This window comes from Enoplosus armatus, chromosome 3, assembly GCF_043641665.1.
Source record: "Enoplosus armatus isolate fEnoArm2 chromosome 3, fEnoArm2.hap1, whole genome shotgun sequence".
NCBI lineage: Eukaryota > Metazoa > Chordata > Actinopteri > Centrarchiformes > Enoplosidae > Enoplosus > Enoplosus armatus.
The window spans coordinates 23,633,701-23,653,929 of NC_092182.1; the positions used below are offsets into that span (position 1 = coordinate 23,633,701).

A 20,229-nucleotide genomic window follows, 5' to 3' on the forward strand; every position below is an offset into this window, starting at 1 on the left:
TACAGTCTGCCGGTGACAGTTGATATTTCAGCAAAATCCACTGTTGCTGGTTAGAAATGAGAAGCTGCTTTTGTTTACTTTTATTTGAAATCAAAATGAAACATTTTGAATTGTTAATTTGCCACCATTATCATTGTAAACTGTGTATATACGCTGTGGGAGAATGGAAAGATTGACAGCCATAGCAACAGTAACTAAGGGGAGGCGGGAACAGTCAATTGTCAGACAAGTTGGAACCAGTTCTAAATGGCAATGGATGCTAAATACTCAGGTCTTATGAGATGTGATGTATTTGTGTGTTTGTAGAACTGCGGATCGCCCCCTCCTCTGCGGGGTCCGGGACCCCTGACTGTGTTTATCCCCACCAACCAGGCTGTAGACCGAGCCAGAGACGGCAGCATCTTGTACATGCTGAACGACGTAGGTGTAATTAGTACTTACGTTTTCAGTTATTCAGTGTATTTGTGAATAGTGCAGATAACATACAGGTTAAGTCTGCTGACATTCTGTATTTTCTTACTATCAGTGAATCCCATGAAAAAACAAAAAACAACTATTCCTGACCCTGTCTGTGGCTCTCAGACCCAAAACCATTGGTTCCTGTCGAAGATGTAAATCTTAAAAAAATGATGTCATGACATAATGTCAACAACCACCCCAGCGACCAATTGTTAGCCCGTTTAGCCATCATTACGCTATGTGAAGCTTATAAGGATTTATTAATCATATTGTGCTCTTTTTCAAGGCCAAACATAAACTTCAAGAACTTCTCAGACACCATGTTTTCTCCCAGGCTGTGGTAAGACTCCCCCTCCTCCGCTCCCTCCATCAATCCATCCTTCTATCAGTCCTTCTTTCCTGCTTCTTTCCTCCTTTTTGTCTTTTTTGTCTGTTGGAGAAGAAGGCGAAGACAGAGAAGCCTTTCTGTCCAACACTTTGGTCGTCAGCAAAATGTCTCATAATCTATCAGGCCACCTCTACACATATTAATCTGAGAAGGCTAATTGTCATAATATTTCCTGATCCCATTCCTGCTCTCCAGAGGATGGACCCTTTAAATTTAATGACCCCATGACCTTTCCTTTTACGCCACCCTCATTTTTAGCTCCACTGCTGGTAAGTCACTAAGAAAAGCTAAAACAAACGTTTTAGTTGATATTTTTTCTGTTTGAAGCTGACAGTCGACGAGTTGGCTACTCTCCCTCAGATTCAGACGATGGCCAATCAGATTGTCACCGTCACTGTGTCCGATAATGTAAGTGTCTCTGATTGGTTCTTCGCAGTGTCTCTCATAATTTGACTTGTTTCACCGGCAGTTTTCCATTAACACTGTGTGCCCCCCTCTTTCCTCTACAGGGTGAGATCCTATTGGGCGAGAAGGGCGTCCATCTGGCGAGCACCAACATTTTGGCCTCGAACGGGATCATCCATATGATTGACGGACTTCTGTACCCACCCTCCATCCTTCCCATCCTGCCTCACCGCTGTGATGTCATTGAGAGCAAGATCACCGTGGTGAGCAGAGGGAAGCGAATCAAACTCTGAACAAACAAACATGAGAGAACAGTAACTTTGTGAGGCCGATATAAAGACTAGAGTCCAACATTAGATAACGTTAGATTGCTAATTTATATTTTACACACACTGTTGTCAGATTGGGCAGTTTGCCCTGATGTTTCCCCTCTCCTCCAATTAGAACAGGTTTGATTGATGGGGCACTGAGTTCAGTAGACTCGATATGCAATGATTGATGACTGACAAAACCAAGAACCACCTCGTGTCCTGTGTGAAACCAAAAGTCAATGTTCACTTAGTTTTAGACTTTTTATTTTCAGTTTTTCTATCAATATTTTCAGTCGCGGTTTGGTTAGGTTTAGCCAACAAAACTACTATCATAGTTTGGGTTGAAATGATAAGTCAACGTTGACATTTCGCCAATCTTGGGTTACCATCTAGACACGACCCAAAACCAAATGACGTTTCAGTTTATTACCTTTGTTGCATGTTATTTCTCTCTCTCTCCTCTCTCTCCTCTCTGATTTCCTGTCATCTCTCTAATAAAGGCAGAAAATGGCCAAAAAACATTCAGAAAAAATATATTTGATTACAAAGTCAAAGCTTTGTGATAAAAGCCTTGTGAAGCTAAGATCTTTTCATATAAGTGAAGACTTTTTCTATTTAATGTGAAGTTATCCGCCTAAACTTATGCACATAAAACAGAGTACCAGAGGCACGTCTTAGGACCAAACACTATTTATTTTTCTCCTTGTTCAGCTATGGAACATAACAGGGAGGCTTTGAGGGGCTAAACTGCTTCCCAGCAAGTGTTGAGGGTTGTCTAGACGCAGGCATATTTGCAATCAAGCTGTTTGTGTGTGTGTGTTTTAATTTGACAAAATACCATGATACCCCATTTCAGACATAATAAAAAAGTATTTAATAACATTAATGATTTGGATGGACAAAGAAACTCTCGCCCTGAGGAGAACTAAATCACCTGGTAATGTAAGTGTACACACCTGTCAAGGATTGTAACTCTGATCTATCTACCATGTCTACGTGTCTAACTGACTAGTTGACTACTTTAACTACATGTCAGCAGTGAGAGCAGTAGTCATCATGGACAAAATGACTTTATTCAGCCTCACCAGACTTATAATAGTTAATCTCTTCACACAGAGAGAATAAACAGGCTAATAGAAGCTTGAAGCTAACTTTAATGCTAACAGTAAAGGCTAAGTATACATTTTTTCTGTGTGTGTGTTTGTGTGTTTTCAGGGTCCGTGTGTTCACTGCAGTTACCTCTATGAGACTCAGTGTCCTGATGGCAGCACTGAAATGGTAAAACACATCGTTATCGCTGCAAAAGGTTTCTTCTATTCTACAGAGAATACCTGGGGGGGTCATACAGTAGGAAAAAACTTTTGATGTGGAAATCGATTGATAAATCATCAGTTTGGTAATCCATGAGCGAAGATGAATAAAATGTAAGGTGTAAAATATATGGAGGAGCTTTTAAAGTTGTCTTCATGAAAACAATAAGACTTCTGATTAGACCTTTGACCTTCAGAATAAAAGGATTGAGGACTAGAAAGTGTTATGGTGATATAATTTGTAATTTGAAAAGTGAAAGCATAGATTATAGTTGATGTCAGAAGAATAAATTGTGACTGTATTACATTACCTAACTTTTATTCAAATAATTATAATTCCCTGCTTTTATTCTGACTGCCAGATCCATATTCCAGAAGTCTTGCTTTAAAATGTCTGCTAAATCATGCAGTCAGTTTAGCAATTTTGGCGCAACAATATGTTTTTGTACTCAAAAAACAGGACAGTCACCAGATCGGCTGTGAGTACGTCACGTCTCCCCTCAGGCCAACACTCAGTTCAGGCTGCGCCAAATTCTGCAACGCCACCAAACAGGTGAGATCAGTGCATCAGGAGCTTTATTTTTAGCTCATTCGTCTGCCCCTTGGCTGTCTTTTATTTGGTGCCCTCAAATGGGAAGATGTTTACTCTGTTGACTGTGTGAGTACATGTGAATCAACCATGGTTGTGGTATTCCTTCTTACTGTAGAACTCCAAATGTTCTCAGCAATCGCAGGTTGTGATGAATGCTGACACTGGACCGTAGAAGCTATATTGTTTTGTGTTCTCTTCTTGTTCCTCAGCTTGGTGTTAAAATGCATCACCTTTTTTTTGTCACCAACAGTTTTTAGTTAGTAGTCTATAGTGTTTTTTTGGCTGCAGTAATTAGCAAAATATGTCTTTTTGAAGTTGACAGACTCAAGAGCAACATAGAGGCAGAGTGTGGTATGACCACAACCAGTAAGTCCGGTAAAGAACAACAATAGTTGTGAATGTGAAAAATAGTTCACATCTCTACATTCCCACAACATGTGCAAAAACAGAAGGGAGTGTAAAGGCATCCATTTTGTGTAGTCAAATGGTGGAATAGTCCTTTACCTTTTGAAACATTCAGTATCTTTGTGTTTTAATCTGTGTGTGTGTTTAACAGGTAGCACAGTGTTGTAAAGGTTTCTACGGTCCGGACTGTAAACCCTGTATTGGAGGATTCCAGCATCCCTGCTACGACAAAGGAACGGTGAGCAACAAACAAACTGCACTGTCACAGGAGAATGATGTGTTTGTATGTATGTATGTGTTTATTTATTTATTTTTTGCCACATGCAGTGCTTTGACGGTATCTATGGCAACGGCTCTTGCAGCTGTCAGTCAGGCTTCAAGGGTGTCGCCTGTCACATCTGCTTGGATCCATCTAAGCATGGAGACAAGTGTGACGAAGGTAAGAGCTCCTCCTCGTTAACACTTGGAGAGCAACTTAACATCTGTTTAAGCTCGTATAAACTGTTTAAGCCCCCTTCTCATATTCAAACGCTGTCGGAAATCACTCTTTCACTCATTCACTTCTCCCTATATAATAGACACTCAATAGTTTACTCTGTAGGGAGTGGTAAATTGAGACCTTGGACACCTGTTAATCGTCATCATTTTGTTTCACTATTGTGACTGACTAACCCGAAATTATCACGATTTGTGTGTGCGTGTGTGTGTGTGTGTGTGTCTTCAGAGTGTCGTTGTGTCCATGGTGTGTGTGATAACCGTCCAGGCGGCAATGGTGCGTGTCGGAGAGGATCCTGTACGGAGGGATACTCCGGAGAAAACTGTGACAAGACGGCTACACCCTGCAACTCTGACGGACTGCAGGAACACTGTCACATCCACGCATACTGTATACACACAGGACTGCATACTATGTAAGACTTTACTACTACTTCTACTACTATTACTACAACTGCCAGTGTTAATTCTGGCCCCTGATTCTGATTTATTTTGAATGTAACTAAAGTGTGTATTAGTTTTTAGTCACATTTTAGTCAGTTTATTGTTAGTCAACACAAACGTAAGACATTTTAGTCTTGTTTTCATCTGTGACTTTTTAGTCTCATTAAACACATTGTTGTGCATTTTCAGTAAGCATACTGAGGCTACAGCTGTCACCATCTTGATGTTTACAGTGTGTTTACAGAGTGCCCATATCATTTTGCTTTGCAGCAATACAACAGATGGACTCCCCTCAGTAAATACAGCTATTTGAACAGAGTTACTCATGTAGAAGCTGTATTGACTCAAAGTTCACTAAAATACTGATGATCTGTATGATCTGTAAAAACTTTGATCTTCTGACATTTCATCTAGCGCCATCAGCAGGTCAACATTTCTGTTTATCTGTTTATGACCAAATGCCTGCAAAACTAATGACATTCTCATCAGACACAGCTGTACTTTGTGTGTTTCACTAGGTGTGTGTGTAGGGATGGATACGAGGGCGACGGTCACTCTTGTTCTCCCATCAACCCCTGCCTGAAGAGCAACCGTGGAGGCTGCGACACCAACGTAAGACTTACTGCTTGCATGTATGTGTATGTGTGTGAGTATGTGGATGGTAATAACTATTTGAACCTCCCTTCCCAATTGACTTGTACTTGTTGAGAGAAGTACTCGGCAGTACAGAAAAAAGTTCTGTCACCTTGACCTTAACCTGGTCTTTCTAGCAGCTAAAAGGCCTGGCCCCGCAGATCTTAGAGGCCTTTTTGTTGAGTAAGGAGTTAAATGTTTACTGATGTACTCGGGTGCCTGGCAATGATAAGCCTAGTAAATAATGAGGAGGATTTTAAAATGGATTCTAAAAGAAATTGGTAATCACTGCAAAAAAGCTTAAACTGGGGTGATGTGAGAAGTGCGTTTGGTCTTGTTCAGCAGCTGTACAGTCTGAAGCTGAGCTACAGCTCGAGCATTAAGGCAGGTAAACAAAGCGTTACAGTAGTCTATGCGTGAAGATATAAAAACATGAATCTTTTTTTCTGGTATTGCTGAAAGACAACACTGCTCTGATGGGATCTATTTTTATCTTTTTGTTTTACAATAAATCTCACAGAGGAAGGCTAAGATAAAATTCAAAAATGGGGCGAGTTAAGAAATTTAAAGGCCCTGCTCTCCAGTCAAACTATCTCCCTAGAATAGAAAGAGAAAACAAGTGGGCAAAACAAACTAAACTTACATACATATACAGCCATGTATTTACTAGATAATGTATTTAAATGCATATGCATGTACTCTCCCTCCCTCTCTCTCTACAGGCAGAGTGTGTGTATGTGGGCCCAGGTAACGCGTCGTGTGTGTGTGTTGAGGGTTGGACAGGTGACGGCAGAGTGTGTGTGGAGATCAACAACTGTCAGCTGGAGAGTCGAGGAGGCTGCAGCCCCAACGCCAACTGTAACCACATCGGACCTGGACAGGTCAGTTACTAACAAATAATTATAGATAATAAGCATTAGTAATAATCAGTAACTAAACAGCTATTAACAGTTACTAACTTTTTTTTTTTTTACATTCTTATCTTTTTTGGGACCTGCTATCTCCCTGTTTGGGAAGCCCATCCCTTCTCCATGTCTGTCTAACGGGTAACTGACTGGCAGTGTTTTCTAAAGCTAATGTTTTCAATCTTGTCTCACGCTTCTATTTTAACAAATATACCAACCAACATTAACTCAGATAGATGTCTCCAAGTCTACTCTCTTTTGTTGTCATTATCTCATATTGTCTGTATGGTTTAATAACAAGCTACTAATCAGCTGCCTGTAGAAGACAGTTAACAACTGTTTGTTTATCTGTCTGCAGAGTGAGTGTGTATGTAAAACAGGTTACATGGGGAACGGCATCGTGTGTGACCTCATTAACCCCTGCCTTAAGAACAATGGAGGCTGCCATGACCTGGTAAACATGCACACACACACACACACACACACACACGCAAAGTGTTAAATCATGTCAGCCATGAAGAAAGATTTGGTTTCATTTACTGAGGATTTAAAAGAACCACAACTACATCAAAACAACATATTTTGGGAGCAAGCACAACAAGCCTGCTAAAACTTTCCAAATAAGCTTCAACTTTTACATTTTTACATGAATTACTTCTCTGAGTCCAAACAAAATGAAACACAAAAAGTAAGATCTCTGCTGCTGAGACTTCCGCCTCCATCTTAATGGTGGTAAATGGTTTAAGGGGCTCAAAGCACCGAAAATTACAGAAGAAACTGTTTTTGGTCATACTTTGGTAGAGTTGTCATGATAATAGTTCTCAACTATAACCATTAATATCTGTGGAGTAACCAGGACATTGTTTCTGGAAAATACATGTTGCTGTTACGTCATTTCCAGACTTCCAGATATTAAAATTCTGATTCTTCTTCATCTGAAGACTTTGATGTGCAATCTGTTAATTTATTTAATGTTTATTTGTGTTATGAGTCACAGTAAACAGTAAAGTAAAAATATGAGAACAGAGGATGGGCAATTGCTTGTGATTGCTGCGATCTCAGTAGGTTAGATACATTTCCCATGATCCCTATCTGCTGTACACTCTGTCAGGCAAAGTGTGAGCTGAAGGATGCTGGATCTCACACCTGTACCTGTCCTGATGGCTACGCTGGAGACGGAACCATCTGCTATGGATCATTACTGGATGTAAGTATTCAGACCAGTGTCGTATAGGGATATCCTGATCAAGTTTTTTTGGCCCCAGTCCTGATCCAAGTCCGTTTTAATAGTGGGTATCTGTTGATACCGAGTCCTAACGACACTTATATTTACAAAGATATGCAATGATGATTAAATATGTATCTGACACATAACAGCTGCAGCCTACTGACTTTAGCACACCTTTTTTCACAAGCTACTTAACCTCAATACTGGAGGTCCTGGTTTAAAACTATTAAGCTCATAAGCTTAAATTATTGATTTTATTTATATGAATGAAAATTTAACTGAGAGAATGCGGCTCTAGTAATTGATGTGATGCGATCAGGTAGACGGAAGAAGTATCACTCTGTTGGAGTTGTTGGAACGTAAAAAACGCTCAATTGTACAGTGGTGTTACAGAGTGGTAAATGATCTCACTTCAACCTTCACGGTTCCCAAAGCGCTTTACAGCTAAGTCTCATTCACGCATTCACTCACACGTTCACGGCGACCGAGCTGCCATGGTCTCCACTGGGAGCAACTTAGGGTTCAGTGTCTTGCTCAAGGACATGACGGGGGCAGCTGGGGATTGAACCCCCAACCCGTTTTACCTCCCGTGCGACAGTGCTGTTTAATTTTGGCCTGTGATTAAATTACCCCTGGAATTAACGTTAATTAGCTGATATAACCTGCCGCCTGCAACATTTGTAATTTTAACACATAAAAGCGCCGGTCAGCGGCGGCTAAAAGTGAGAAGCTGCTACCTGAATGCTTTGTACACTGCTACTAAAACATGGATTTGTTTACAGTGTACAGTTTATACTATATAACAGTGTGTGTATATGTGTGGTTGCAGGAGCTGGAGATGAACTCAAAGATGTACAGTTTCTATCGACTGATTCAGGTGTGTAAGAAACAGACTAGAGTTACTCACTCATTCAATTTTCTATTTTTTATTCTTTTTTACTTTACTTTAAATTATAACATAACTGTCATACTGCGTATAATAAGCTACATTTAAACTTAGCTGGATGAATGAAGTTATTTAGTCTCATCTAAATATACACGCAGTTGCTGAATCAGCCTGCCACCACTAAAGGTTACATAAATTGTATTTGTGTGTGTGTGTTATCAGAAGTACAGCCACTCTTCTGAGGACCTGAGTGGGAACATCACAGTCTTGGTTCCATGCAGAGAAGCTATGAGGAACATTAGTTCAGCTCAGAACTCGTTCTGGACCAGCCGACACCACCTGCCTCACTTCCTGCGGTCAGTCACCTCACACACTGATAAGACGTGTATAAGAAACACAGACACACTCACACTTAACTCAGGAAGTACTATACTTTGAGTCTACGTGTCGGGACCTACAACAGACATCATGTCTGTAAATCCTCTTGTTCGCTGTCTTCTCAAGAGTCGGATGAGAAGATGGATATGAGTTTCCTCTTTCCCAAAATGTGTGACTATTGCTTTACTTTGTCAGCAAAAATTAGTTCAGGTGAGAAAACTTTTTACCCCTGAAAACATCATCTCACACAGCCATATCAATCAAGCTCACAGAGAAGGTCTGGAGAAATAATCAAGTTACGCTACAGAGAACTGATTGTAGATTTCCTTCAGGCCAACATGAACTCAATGAGACGGATATATTTCATCAGAAGATAATATCCACTAAACACTATGCTTGGAAGGTTGCCTCAGAGATTCGATGTACTGCCGTGGTGAGTATGATGGATGGTTGTTGTCTCTGACATACAATTCCAAAGTTCCAGTGGCGTCAATAATTAAATACGTTTCAAGCAACTTTATTTTGTGATTGAGGTCCAGATGACAACTCTGTGGTGGACCAAGCTTTCATTTCCTTCCTCTTTGAGTCCTGTGTGCAGCAACATCAGAGTTTTAAATGTGCCTACATGCTTTCAAAGTAAAATGTAGAAAAACACGAGAGGAGCAGATAATTATCACTCAATGTAATCGGATTTGTTTACATATCCACAGTAAATATCCGACGGTGTTTTGCGTCAGCTTCAACTTTGGTGAAGTTTGACATGTGAATGTCAAAAAAACTGTTACCAATAGGATAGTGCTAGCTTGGTGTGCTGTTGTGACTGGCTAGTGCTACCATGTACCTGGTCAGCTCACCAGCTACAGTAGTTCACAACCAACAACAAAGTCTGATATATCTTATTCCTCTGTGCCATAGAGCTTCATTGTTGCCCAAAAACGATTAAAAAGAAGAACCACATTGTTTCACAGCATGATATGTTCCTTCATTACCATGAACACACACACACACACAGCATTGTCCTTTGCTGCTCAGGAAGCCCGCTGTTTTCTCCGACAGTGTTGATGCTAATCATGCTTGAACTGGATCCACCAGGAAGCTGAGGAACCAGTGTTCACTGGATGTTTTGAGCCATCCGTCATGGTTTAAATCTTTTACGACACTGCTCACCTCTGAAACATTGGACTTGATGGAACAAAGATCCTTCAGGCTTGAAGCCACATCCACAATCTCCCTGGAGCTCATTGTGAGTTTGTGTTCAGGGAAATGAATTGTAACCATTTCCTTTTGCTCTTCCTGGTTGCAGGGCCCACTTCCTGGCTGGGATCTACTCTGTAGAAGATCTTGGCAGACTGATGGGCAACAGGCTGCCCACCCTGAACCCCCCCACTTACTGGGAGATCAGCAACAGCAGCGGGGTAAGAATGTGGTAATTAGGTGGATTTACTAAGACACACTATTGGCAACAATTCAGTTGAGTTTCAGAGGCGTTGGTAGGTGTATTGTTGAACTTTGGTCAGAGCCAGGCTAGCCGTCCAGTCTTTATGCTAAGCTAGGCTAACCACATCCTGACTCCAGCTCTCTACACACAGACATGATTCTTCTCAATTATCGCTCAGAAGGTAAGTGAATAAACACAAGCAAATGTTGAACTATTCCTTAAATGGCTTCAATAATATAAACAAACCTACAGATTAGACTGTATTATATTTATTGAATAATACATATTTTTCCTCAGGTGCAATTGAACTGCAGCCTCAGTAAATGTTTTATAATTTTGTTACTTCATTATTGAATATGTCTATGCAGAGCCACACTATTGTTATTTCCTGACCTCTGTGATAAATACATAGATAAAGATGAATAATAAATAAATCCCTTTATTGAACTACTCCTTCTGAGCTCTGCTTCACTCACAGAGACTAGAGGGTTCAGTCCCCGGTGTAGACGATGTAATTAACTACCGCCTCAGCAAATCAGACATTAATTACACACAACTGGTACTACAAAATACAAAATATCACAATCACACATATTTTCAGACCTAGTTCAGGTTTAGACACACACACACACACACGCACACGCACACACATACAGTACATATGTAACTGTTGTTGTTTTGTTCCAGGTGATCCACATTGGAAACGCCTCCATCCTCTCCCACAACCTGCCTGCAATCAATGGCTACATCCACATCATAGACCAGGTAAGAGGAAAGATCATGGGGTTGTTAAAACAATTCATCCTCTGGAGGCCATAAACATCCACAGCAAATTTCATGGCAAACTGATTTGTTGAACAGACAGACAACATTATCGTTAAAGGCTCAGTGAAGCAGCATTAGTTTTCCTAATGTGTGAGAAGGAATTTGTGGACATTTTGAGAGGGATTTCATCAAATTGTTCTGGAATTTGATTGGATCATTCAAGCGTTGCTCAGCAAACAGGAGTCTCCAAGTATACAGAGTGATATGGAGCTGTTGTAGAGGACTGTTCATCTCCACGCACACCTCCCTTACCCGCATTGTTAGATCAGGAGGCGGAGGACGAGGAAAGAATAAATTAGACCTCAACCCCAATCTAAAATAGAAAGTTTAAGAGAGTCTTTTGTGGGTAAAGTGTAACTGAATGAAAGCAAATTCAAGTCCCTATGGTTCCTACAAAAATATTGAATGAACTGAAACCCTGTCTGTTTCTTTGTTTGTTTATTTGTTTGGGGTCAGATTCTGTTCCCATCCCGCTCAGACCTTCCCCCCGAGCCCCCCACCCTGATGAACTTCCTTAACTCCTCTTCCAGCTTCACCCTGTTCAGACAGTACGCTCTGGTAAGACATCAGTCTGTCTGTCCATCTGAGCTCAACCTTGTTAGTTTTATTCAGTGTGTTTTAGTATGTGTTTCTTTTTTTTACAGATGTACAATCTGTCAAAGGATCTGAGTTTGCTTGAATTCACCCTCCTGCTGCCAACAGATGATGCCATCAGGCAGCACCTTAGCAGGACTAACTCCTCCCTCCTGGTAGGTCCAGATGATATGAGCCAGTGCTGGCCTGCAAACCCTTCTCTGATTAAAATGGATGGATCTGCTCTGTAAATCACTTGTTCTCATTCGAGAAAAAATCAGAAGCCAAAGGGATTCATGATGGCGTCCCCTATCTTAGCATTAATGAGTTAATTCCCCGTCTACATACACAAAGAACTTGTTTCCTTACAGCCAATCAAATCACTTAATTGTAAACAATATTTGTATAAAGCAGTAACGTCAGTGTTCTGTCATAGGCAGACGGTCACATTGACATCCAGACAGTAGCCCAATGCACAACAAGAGCCACTGACTCTGAACAACAACCCACATTAGCTTTCCTGTTAAAGTCTCCTTCTTATCTAACTTATAAACATGAACACACGTCCTGCACCTTAGCTTGTTGAATGAGCGACTAAAAAAAATATTCATTGGGGAAAAGTACACCGCTAATGTCAGTTTTCAGGCTAGATAGCTAATTTGCTGCTCAGCTGCAGCACATTAAACAGCACGGCAAGTTCTTTACATAGGCAAAGAAAAGCATTAGTGAAACATTCAAAACAATAACCAATGGAAACCAGAATAAAATAGATTAAGATAGATTAAAATTGAATTTGAAAAATGTAATGAAATGAAATAAATTAAATTAAATACAAGACAAATAGAAAAGTTGTTCCGTCTGTGTGAAGCGTTGTAGCTAAAATCAGCTTCACCTCGTTTGGTTCTGACTCGAGGTTCTACCAGCTGACTGATTCCTAAAGATCCAAGGGTCCTGGTACTGGGTTTATATTCTTAAAGGAGATCAGAAATGTATTTTGGCCCAAGATTATTGAGTGTTTTATAAACTAGTAGCCACACTAAAATCTATTCTGCTATAAGTAATTGGAAGGCAGTGGAAATATTTAAGGACAGTAGAGCTCAGATCTCTTGGTTCTTTCATTAGAACTCTGGCAGCAGCTTATTTGATCTCTGACCAGACATGAGACCATTACAATAGCCCCCCCTGCTGGAAATGAAGGCATGAATGAGTTTCTATAAATCTTTCTAACATTTCTAACTTGGGATTTTGTCTTTATAGCTCTGGAATCAAGCTGAGCAATAACTTTAATTGTTTCCTCCTTGTTGCCAAATACAATGATTTCCGTCTTGTATTTATTGAATTGAAGGAAATTTAATTGCATCCAGCTCTTTTCTTGATCTAACCATTGATAGAGTGAGTCTAAGGGACCACAATCACTTGGTGAGAGAGCTAGGTAAATCTGAGAGTCGTCTGCATAGCTGTGATAAGCAACGTTATTGTCATGTATGATATGACCTGGAGGGAGCATGCACAGGTTGAATAATAGCGGCCCAAGAATCAATACCTGGGGGACTCCACATGTCATGGTGATCCGCTCAGATTTATGATCACCAGTGGCAACAACATACCCTCTGCCTGCCCTTAAAGATATGATCTCAACCAATATAGGACTGTTTACTGTCTGTAAAGAAGTATTTTATGGTCCACTGTATCAAAGACTGCACTAAGATCAAGCAGCACCAAAGCTGATGTTTTACCTGAGTCAGTATTCAGACAAATGTCATTTAACACCTTTTATCAGTGATTATAGTGATTAGTGATTTTGTTAAAATGCTCGATAGGAATGAGTCATTGCCAAGTTTCAGCACATCAATTTCTAAGCAACTGAATTTTTGAAAAAGCTGGTGGAATAATTAAGATGCTTCACTACATCCTCCAGAGTTTTAATATTGATAGCATTGAATGTTGACAATCTGGCCAAGTTGTTTCTGTGCGATTGCAGCAGTGGTCTGGTTCTATTTTTTGACATGGCCACAAAAAATATGCAAATTTATTGAAATATAGGAAGTCAGGCTGAGGTGAGGGTGAGTTGGTAGCTTCTTAACAGTGGTGAACAAGGCACGAGGACTGATGATATTCCTGTTGATGGTGTTAGAGCATGTAAATGTACCTGCAAATGTCACTTCTGTCCAGTTAGATGCTCATGTGGTCCTTACTCTTTAACATCACTGCTAATAACACACTGTCTGTCCATGGCTTGTAAGATACAGTGCTATCTGTGCTGTGTTTGTTTACTTTGTCTCTTGTTCCTCTGTTGGAGCTCAGACTGGAGTATTTCTGATATTTCCCCAAAGACCTTTTTATATTTCCTTTTTGATTAATAAGAATTATTTGTTATTTTGTCTTTCGGCTGTACCAGCTACTAACAGGCCACAATTTGCACTGAATGCCTTGATTGCCAGCAAGAAATGACAACCTGCATCCGTGACAATAATAAAACTATTCTCCTTTCTCATGTTATGCAGATTTCAGTCAACACAGAGGCTTTGGTAGTGGTTGCAATGAGCAATTAACGTTTGTCTTGTCAATGATAGAAATATGTTGAATTAAGACTTGTTATCTCTGTAAATTGACTTACAACAACCTGCACTGGCTGTGGCACATGAAGATGACTTCTCTTAATTCTTAATTACGTCTAAAAAGCTCTGATTGGTCAACAACTATTTAAAACATCTGCCAATCAGCACAACAGACATATCAGAGATGTGGGTGGTGACTATCAATAAACCAGAATTATCCTTTAACCCACCTCTTCTGTCTGTCTGTGTTTCTCTGTCTCTCTGTCCAGGACTCAGATGTGTTCAAGTACCATGTGATTCCAAAGGAGCTGCTCTTCCCAGACCACCTCTCTGATGGCACGTTGAAAAGCACACTGCTGGGCAGCGACTACCAGGTCCAGTTCCACTTAAACGACAACAACCAGGTAACAATAGCAACACAGGCTTCACAGTCATGTGAGCAACCTTCCAGAAGTGTCCTCACACCAGAAATGATTGAAGACTTGTCTGTTACTTTAAGGACCACACAGCTGCGTTTGCATTCCTATAATTTTTTTGATTGATTTCCTTCCTTCCAAACAGCCATAAGTTTCAGTTAATGTTTCAGTTAATTTCTATGAAAATCAAAATGCAGAGAAATAATCATCATTATTACATTTTTTTTGTCTTGTGGTGCAGTTGAGAGCAGTTATATTTTCAAATATTTACCTGGTGGTGTGTTCAAGGACATTCTGACGTGAGTCAGTTGCAGAACAGCAGAATTATTGTATAATTTGTCTTTCGAGTTTGATTTTATGACAACAGTGTTTGTCAATAAAAGGCTTTTCAGCAGCTGACTGTCAGGAGAGTTCCTGCTCACAGCTGCTTTGTCAGTGATGATACCAAAACTTTGACTGGAACTTAAAGGTTCCTAAATGTTGACAGTGCAAATGTTAAGCCTCTGCAAGTGAATATTCATAGAAATGAACTGAGACTCATGGCTTGGAAAGAAGGTAATCGGATGATTTGAAAGATGATAAGCATTTTTGTGAAGTATAAAATATTCATATTTAATGTGTTGAAACATGCAAACACTCCTGTATGGTCTTTTAATAATGTGTAAATCTTTACCAGTCAGGCGTAGTGAGGAGTCTGATTTGTTTCTCCTCCTCCAGACAGGTGTGAACGACGTTCCTCTTGATGGCACTTTCATTGAGACGCAGTACGGTGTCATCCTAGTCCTCCCTCAGGTCCTCAAAATCCGCCGCAACAGATGCAGGAAACAGGTCTACCTGCAGGTCAACGTAAGGATGGAGGGAGTGAATTAATGAATGAATCAATGTGACATATGATGAGTGGATGGACGGACTGATGGAGGGATGGGTGAATGAATGGATGAGTAAATTAATGAAAGGATGATCCTGCTATTTTGGTTCATGTATGTGCAGCAGTGCAGAAGGTATAGACTGATCGAAATATAGATCAGAGGGTGTGGTGATTAATAAATACACTCTCAGTGATGGCTCTCTGCTAGAGGAATGTGCATTTGTTCTCTCCCTGAGGGGGACGCAAAAGAGGGGGGGCATTAGTACATTGACGATAAAGATAAGTAATAAAAAATATTGGTGAAGCAGTTACAAATTCCATCAATCAGATGCTATTTCAGTTTTAATTTTACTGTAAAATTTTACTTTTTAATTGTAATTTTACTTCTCATGTCATAGCTGGTCACACACTATAATATAATTGATGTGACAGGAGCGTTTGCATCATAATGTATTTTCAAGAATAAAACATTAAACATAAGCAGTGGAGAGACTTTGTGGCAGATGTAGACGTGGTTTAGACGTCGATTGTCAGGATGGAGGGAAGATGGATGGATGGATGATGGCGATTGTCCCAGTAATTCCAACCCCTCTCTCTGTCCTTGTCTCCAGGGAAGGTGTTCAGACTGTGAGGGACCACCTCGATGCCTATTCAACTACACACCAGTAAGAAAGTCGTTTGACTACAGGACACAATAACATGAAGCATTATCCAGAAACACTATCTATAGCCTCAAAATCTTAGATACATCAACTACCAAAATTAGATTTAATCACACTGTGTTGTACAGGTGTTGCTGTTATTTTTTTTTTGCACCACACACTAGAAAAACTCTGAGTCATCTTTACTGTTTGTGCAGCTTCTAATTGACAAAATAAAGTTGTATTTATGTGCACTTTTTCCAGCCACAAGTCTGTCTCAGTCATCTCTGTAGATGCCTGTGTTCTCCTGTGTTTCTACTGTATTTCTTATGTGTTCTACTGCAGATCAGAGAACAGTTTCCCGCCAACATGCATCCCAACTGTAGATACAGGAAGCGAATCGGATCCAGGAGGAAGCTCATGCCAGGCTGTATCATCAAATGTCTTCGGATAACCATGGTCTGCTGACATTACTATTAATACTTTGGTTCTACCACTATGCAAAACTCATATAATAACAATAATTATACATCCAAAATGTGAGCAAATATGAATTAAATGAGAGTCCAAACTGTCTTGGGCAGAAGGGCAGAATAAGTTTTAAATCTTTCCGTAATGCAGCCTGTGAGAGAACTGTAAACACTCTTCTTCGTTGGTATCATTATTTTCCAGCTCACTGCTGTTCTCCAGCAGTGACGGCTCCCTCTGTGGACCAGATGACAGATATCATGGAGAATTGTGGCTCTTTCCATTATAGTCTTGTGATGTCTGAATAAAGACGTTTTCACATTACACGGAAAAGACACTTTAAAAAACAGATGAAGTCAGCAGTGTCACAGATTCCAAGTCTGACAGGGGCTTAATAATAATAATAATAATAATAAAACTGAAGGTCTGTCCTGCAGGATCACTCCTGTTGCCCCGGTTACTACGGCCACGAGTGCTTCAAATGCCCCGGAGACGTCGGCAGCTGGTGCTCCAATCACGGGGAGTGTCAGGACGGTAACCATGGCAATGGGGAGTGCCGTTGCTACGAGGGTTTCCATGGCACCGCGTGCGAGGACTGTGAGCCAGGACGATATGGAGTCAACTGCTCGTCCAGTGAGGAACACACACACTTATCCTGAAACACTCCTGAACACACAGAGAGACTCTGACTGCTGACAACCTGAAGTTTGTTGCTATAATGTATTTCTGCCACAGGGAGGTGTTACTTTATTAGACTGACCAACAAACAAGAGCAGTCTTCGTGAAGCACTATTCAAGCCACATGGGAGCTATAGTTGATGAATGTTTTACTGTCTAATACACTAGTGGTCACTCAATTATCTTAGAATATGGACAGAAAGAGCCAGACAGACCTCAGGAACATCTTTCTGCTTCTCGGAATGAAGAAAGTGGATACTAAAACCCTCTGTATGAAGTGATAGATAATACATAAACTTGTGTCAGACTAAAAGAAAATGAATCAGGGCAACATTAAGTGAAAAAGAGGACAGAGAAAATCGAGGGGTGAACAAAGTTCAGCTGCCTCAGGGGGGAAAATGTGCAAATAGCAGTAAAGGTAACATTTGAACGGGGTCCACTGGACGCTGTATGTCACAAATTTAAGTCTGCACTGCATGCCAGCAAAACTGTGATGCTAACACACCCATGAAACTAGTGATGCTTACAAATCTACAACTTTAACAAACTAGCACGGCTAATAATCAATGCTAACAAAACTAGGATGCTAACCAATGAGGAAGCCTATGAGGAGATGAGTCATTTTATTAATTGTCAAAAGATTACTATCAAAAGCCTAAACCACCAAGGAAACACTGCTGTCACAGTTAACCTGTGTGTGTGTGTGTGTGTGTGTGTGTGTGTGTGTGTGTTGCAGAGTGTGTGTGTAACCATGGAAAGTGTGAGGACGGTCTGGCAGGAAGTGGCAGGTGTGTGTGTTATAAAGGTTGGAAAGGAGCTTCCTGCTCTGCAGGTAAGACGGATACACACACTTACACACAGTGAAATTGTAATCACAGTCAATATTTTCTCCAACCTGTCATCACCTGAAATCTTTGTGTGTGTGTCAGAAATCAAAGACGACGCCTGTGGAGGTGTGTGTGACGAGAACGCCAAGTAAGTCCTCCTGTTGCATCTGCAGCTGCTTTGTGTGTGATCTGGATCAACAACCACTGGGCTGTTTTCTATTTTGTAATGTTGTCTAAATTTCTATTGAACCTTTTATTAGAGGATTCACATAATCCCAAGTCATCACTGACTAGTGTTTAACAAAAAGAAGAGTACAGTGTTTGCCAGTTACACTCAGTGGCCACTTTATTAGGTACACCTGCACAATCTAGTGTAATCTAATATAACAGCTCAGCCATAAATTCTATTTTTATGAAGCTAATAAATGTTAATTTTTTGTCTACTTTATATTTATTATTTAGGTCGTAGTGGGTGGTGATGTTGTACTCGATGCATTATGTTGAAAGGTGCTTTTAATATTTTGGGCAAAATATTTCACACATGGGAAAAGTCACCAGATTTTTTGCTAAAGGGACCTTGAAAGCCACTAAATCTAGCGAGTAAGTTGGCAGCACTACCTGAGTAGTGTCCAAAAATGTTATTACTCAACACAATGATGTTGTGTCTTTACCAGAACATTCTGCTTTTATTGGCTAATTTACATACTGCTAACTAATTATCTGCATTTTGAATCTGTGTTGAGCTGTCAACTGATATTATTTTTCAACTGTGAGTAGTACAAATAATATAATAAAAAAAATAATTACCTAAAACAGCTGGCCACTGTAGTTTTTGACAAACATTACTCAATAAAATAGTGCATTTGTTGGGGACTATTTTCAGCGGCAGATTAATCCACATTTGGCGCTCTAGTGAGTATTTGGGGCAGCAGGATGGTACATGTGGGACTGAGTCAAAATAAACTACAGTGGCCGTGTTCATGTTAATAAAGGAACAAACAGTGTGGCTCATTGATGCGTAATTAATAGTTTTTGGACAACAATGGGGCTTTATGGCACAGAGGAATAAGATATATCAATCAGACTTTGGATACATAGACTATAGTACTAGTAGCAATTCATTGTTGGTTTGGGTCTGCGCATGGGATTTGTTGAGGATAAGAAAAATATAGAATATCGTCAGAGTTATGCTTTAAAGATGGTCGCAGATGACCGCAGCTCTCAGCTTCGGTAGAAATGTGTGACACAAGCATTGAACAGTTTGTCCTCTGCTGCAGCTGTATAACAGGGCCAAAGGGTTCAGCTGCTGCCTGCGTGTGTGTGGCTGGATATGAAGGCAATGGAACCTACTGCAAAGGTAAAAACACAAACACACACACACACACACACACACACACACACACACACACACATCCTGTACATAAATCAAATCTGATTAAATTTTTTCTCTCTGTCTCTCTCAGAGCTGGATTTGTGCAGCAGGTCTAACGGTGGATGTTCAGAGTTTGCCGTCTGTGCAAAGGTCTCAGCTGGAGAGAGGACCTGTACCTGTAGAGAGGGGTACACTGGAGACGGGGTCATCTGCCTGGGTATGTAGTCCTGACCCCTGACCTCTGACACCACACCCCAAACCTGAACCTCCTGACATCTTACCAAGACCTGGAAAAGTTGATTTACATGTTTTATATGTCATAAAAAATTTATTTTCCAACCTGTTGTGTGCTCACAGAGATCGACGGCTGTCTGGTCAACAATGGAGACTGCCACACGTCAGCAGAGTGCATCAGAACAGGCGCCAACACTGTAAGATAACACTGTACTGCGGTGCATAATGTTAGACCTGACCCAACACTGAGCCATCACTGTGTCTGAGACTCAGGTCAGGTCGGGTGAGGCCACGTCAGGTCGTCAGAGTTTCAGGAGGGTTTCACTTTAGTGAGGACCAGATAGCATCCGGGAAGTTCTTTAAAGTAAATTTCAGTTTTTTACAATCTGGGTATTGTTTTTAGAGCTCTGGCCACCATTTCTGTTGATTATTTCATTTAATTCACCAAGTCAGAGTACGTCCACTCTCAGCCGGTTAAATCCGTCCGCAATA

At 40.5% G+C, this 20,229-nt stretch overlaps 1 protein-coding gene across 1 annotated transcript in view; it reads left to right on the forward strand.

The window, feature by feature from the left end:
• stab1 (stabilin 1) overlaps positions 1 to 20,229 on the forward strand; it is a 64,664-nt gene that overhangs the window by 14,952 nt on the left and 29,483 nt on the right. Inside the window, exons 15-43 of the mRNA XM_070901897.1 lie at positions 307 to 420; positions 746 to 799; positions 1,175 to 1,255; positions 1,357 to 1,515; positions 2,779 to 2,841; positions 3,334 to 3,426; positions 4,022 to 4,108; positions 4,198 to 4,309; positions 4,595 to 4,781; positions 5,328 to 5,421; positions 6,165 to 6,323; positions 6,706 to 6,801; positions 7,459 to 7,554; positions 8,405 to 8,452; positions 8,684 to 8,817; positions 10,143 to 10,254; positions 10,965 to 11,042; positions 11,559 to 11,660; positions 11,747 to 11,851; positions 14,503 to 14,637; positions 15,367 to 15,495; positions 16,129 to 16,182; positions 16,504 to 16,617; positions 17,064 to 17,259; positions 18,041 to 18,136; positions 18,234 to 18,279; positions 19,409 to 19,488; positions 19,595 to 19,720; positions 19,861 to 19,934. Of these exons, the coding sequence (XP_070757998.1) occupies positions 307 to 420; positions 746 to 799; positions 1,175 to 1,255; positions 1,357 to 1,515; positions 2,779 to 2,841; positions 3,334 to 3,426; positions 4,022 to 4,108; positions 4,198 to 4,309; positions 4,595 to 4,781; positions 5,328 to 5,421; positions 6,165 to 6,323; positions 6,706 to 6,801; positions 7,459 to 7,554; positions 8,405 to 8,452; positions 8,684 to 8,817; positions 10,143 to 10,254; positions 10,965 to 11,042; positions 11,559 to 11,660; positions 11,747 to 11,851; positions 14,503 to 14,637; positions 15,367 to 15,495; positions 16,129 to 16,182; positions 16,504 to 16,617; positions 17,064 to 17,259; positions 18,041 to 18,136; positions 18,234 to 18,279; positions 19,409 to 19,488; positions 19,595 to 19,720; positions 19,861 to 19,934 (3,024 nt within the window). The remainder of the gene's footprint in view (positions 1 to 306; positions 421 to 745; positions 800 to 1,174; positions 1,256 to 1,356; positions 1,516 to 2,778; positions 2,842 to 3,333; positions 3,427 to 4,021; positions 4,109 to 4,197; positions 4,310 to 4,594; positions 4,782 to 5,327; positions 5,422 to 6,164; positions 6,324 to 6,705; positions 6,802 to 7,458; positions 7,555 to 8,404; positions 8,453 to 8,683; positions 8,818 to 10,142; positions 10,255 to 10,964; positions 11,043 to 11,558; positions 11,661 to 11,746; positions 11,852 to 14,502; positions 14,638 to 15,366; positions 15,496 to 16,128; positions 16,183 to 16,503; positions 16,618 to 17,063; positions 17,260 to 18,040; positions 18,137 to 18,233; positions 18,280 to 19,408; positions 19,489 to 19,594; positions 19,721 to 19,860; positions 19,935 to 20,229) is intronic.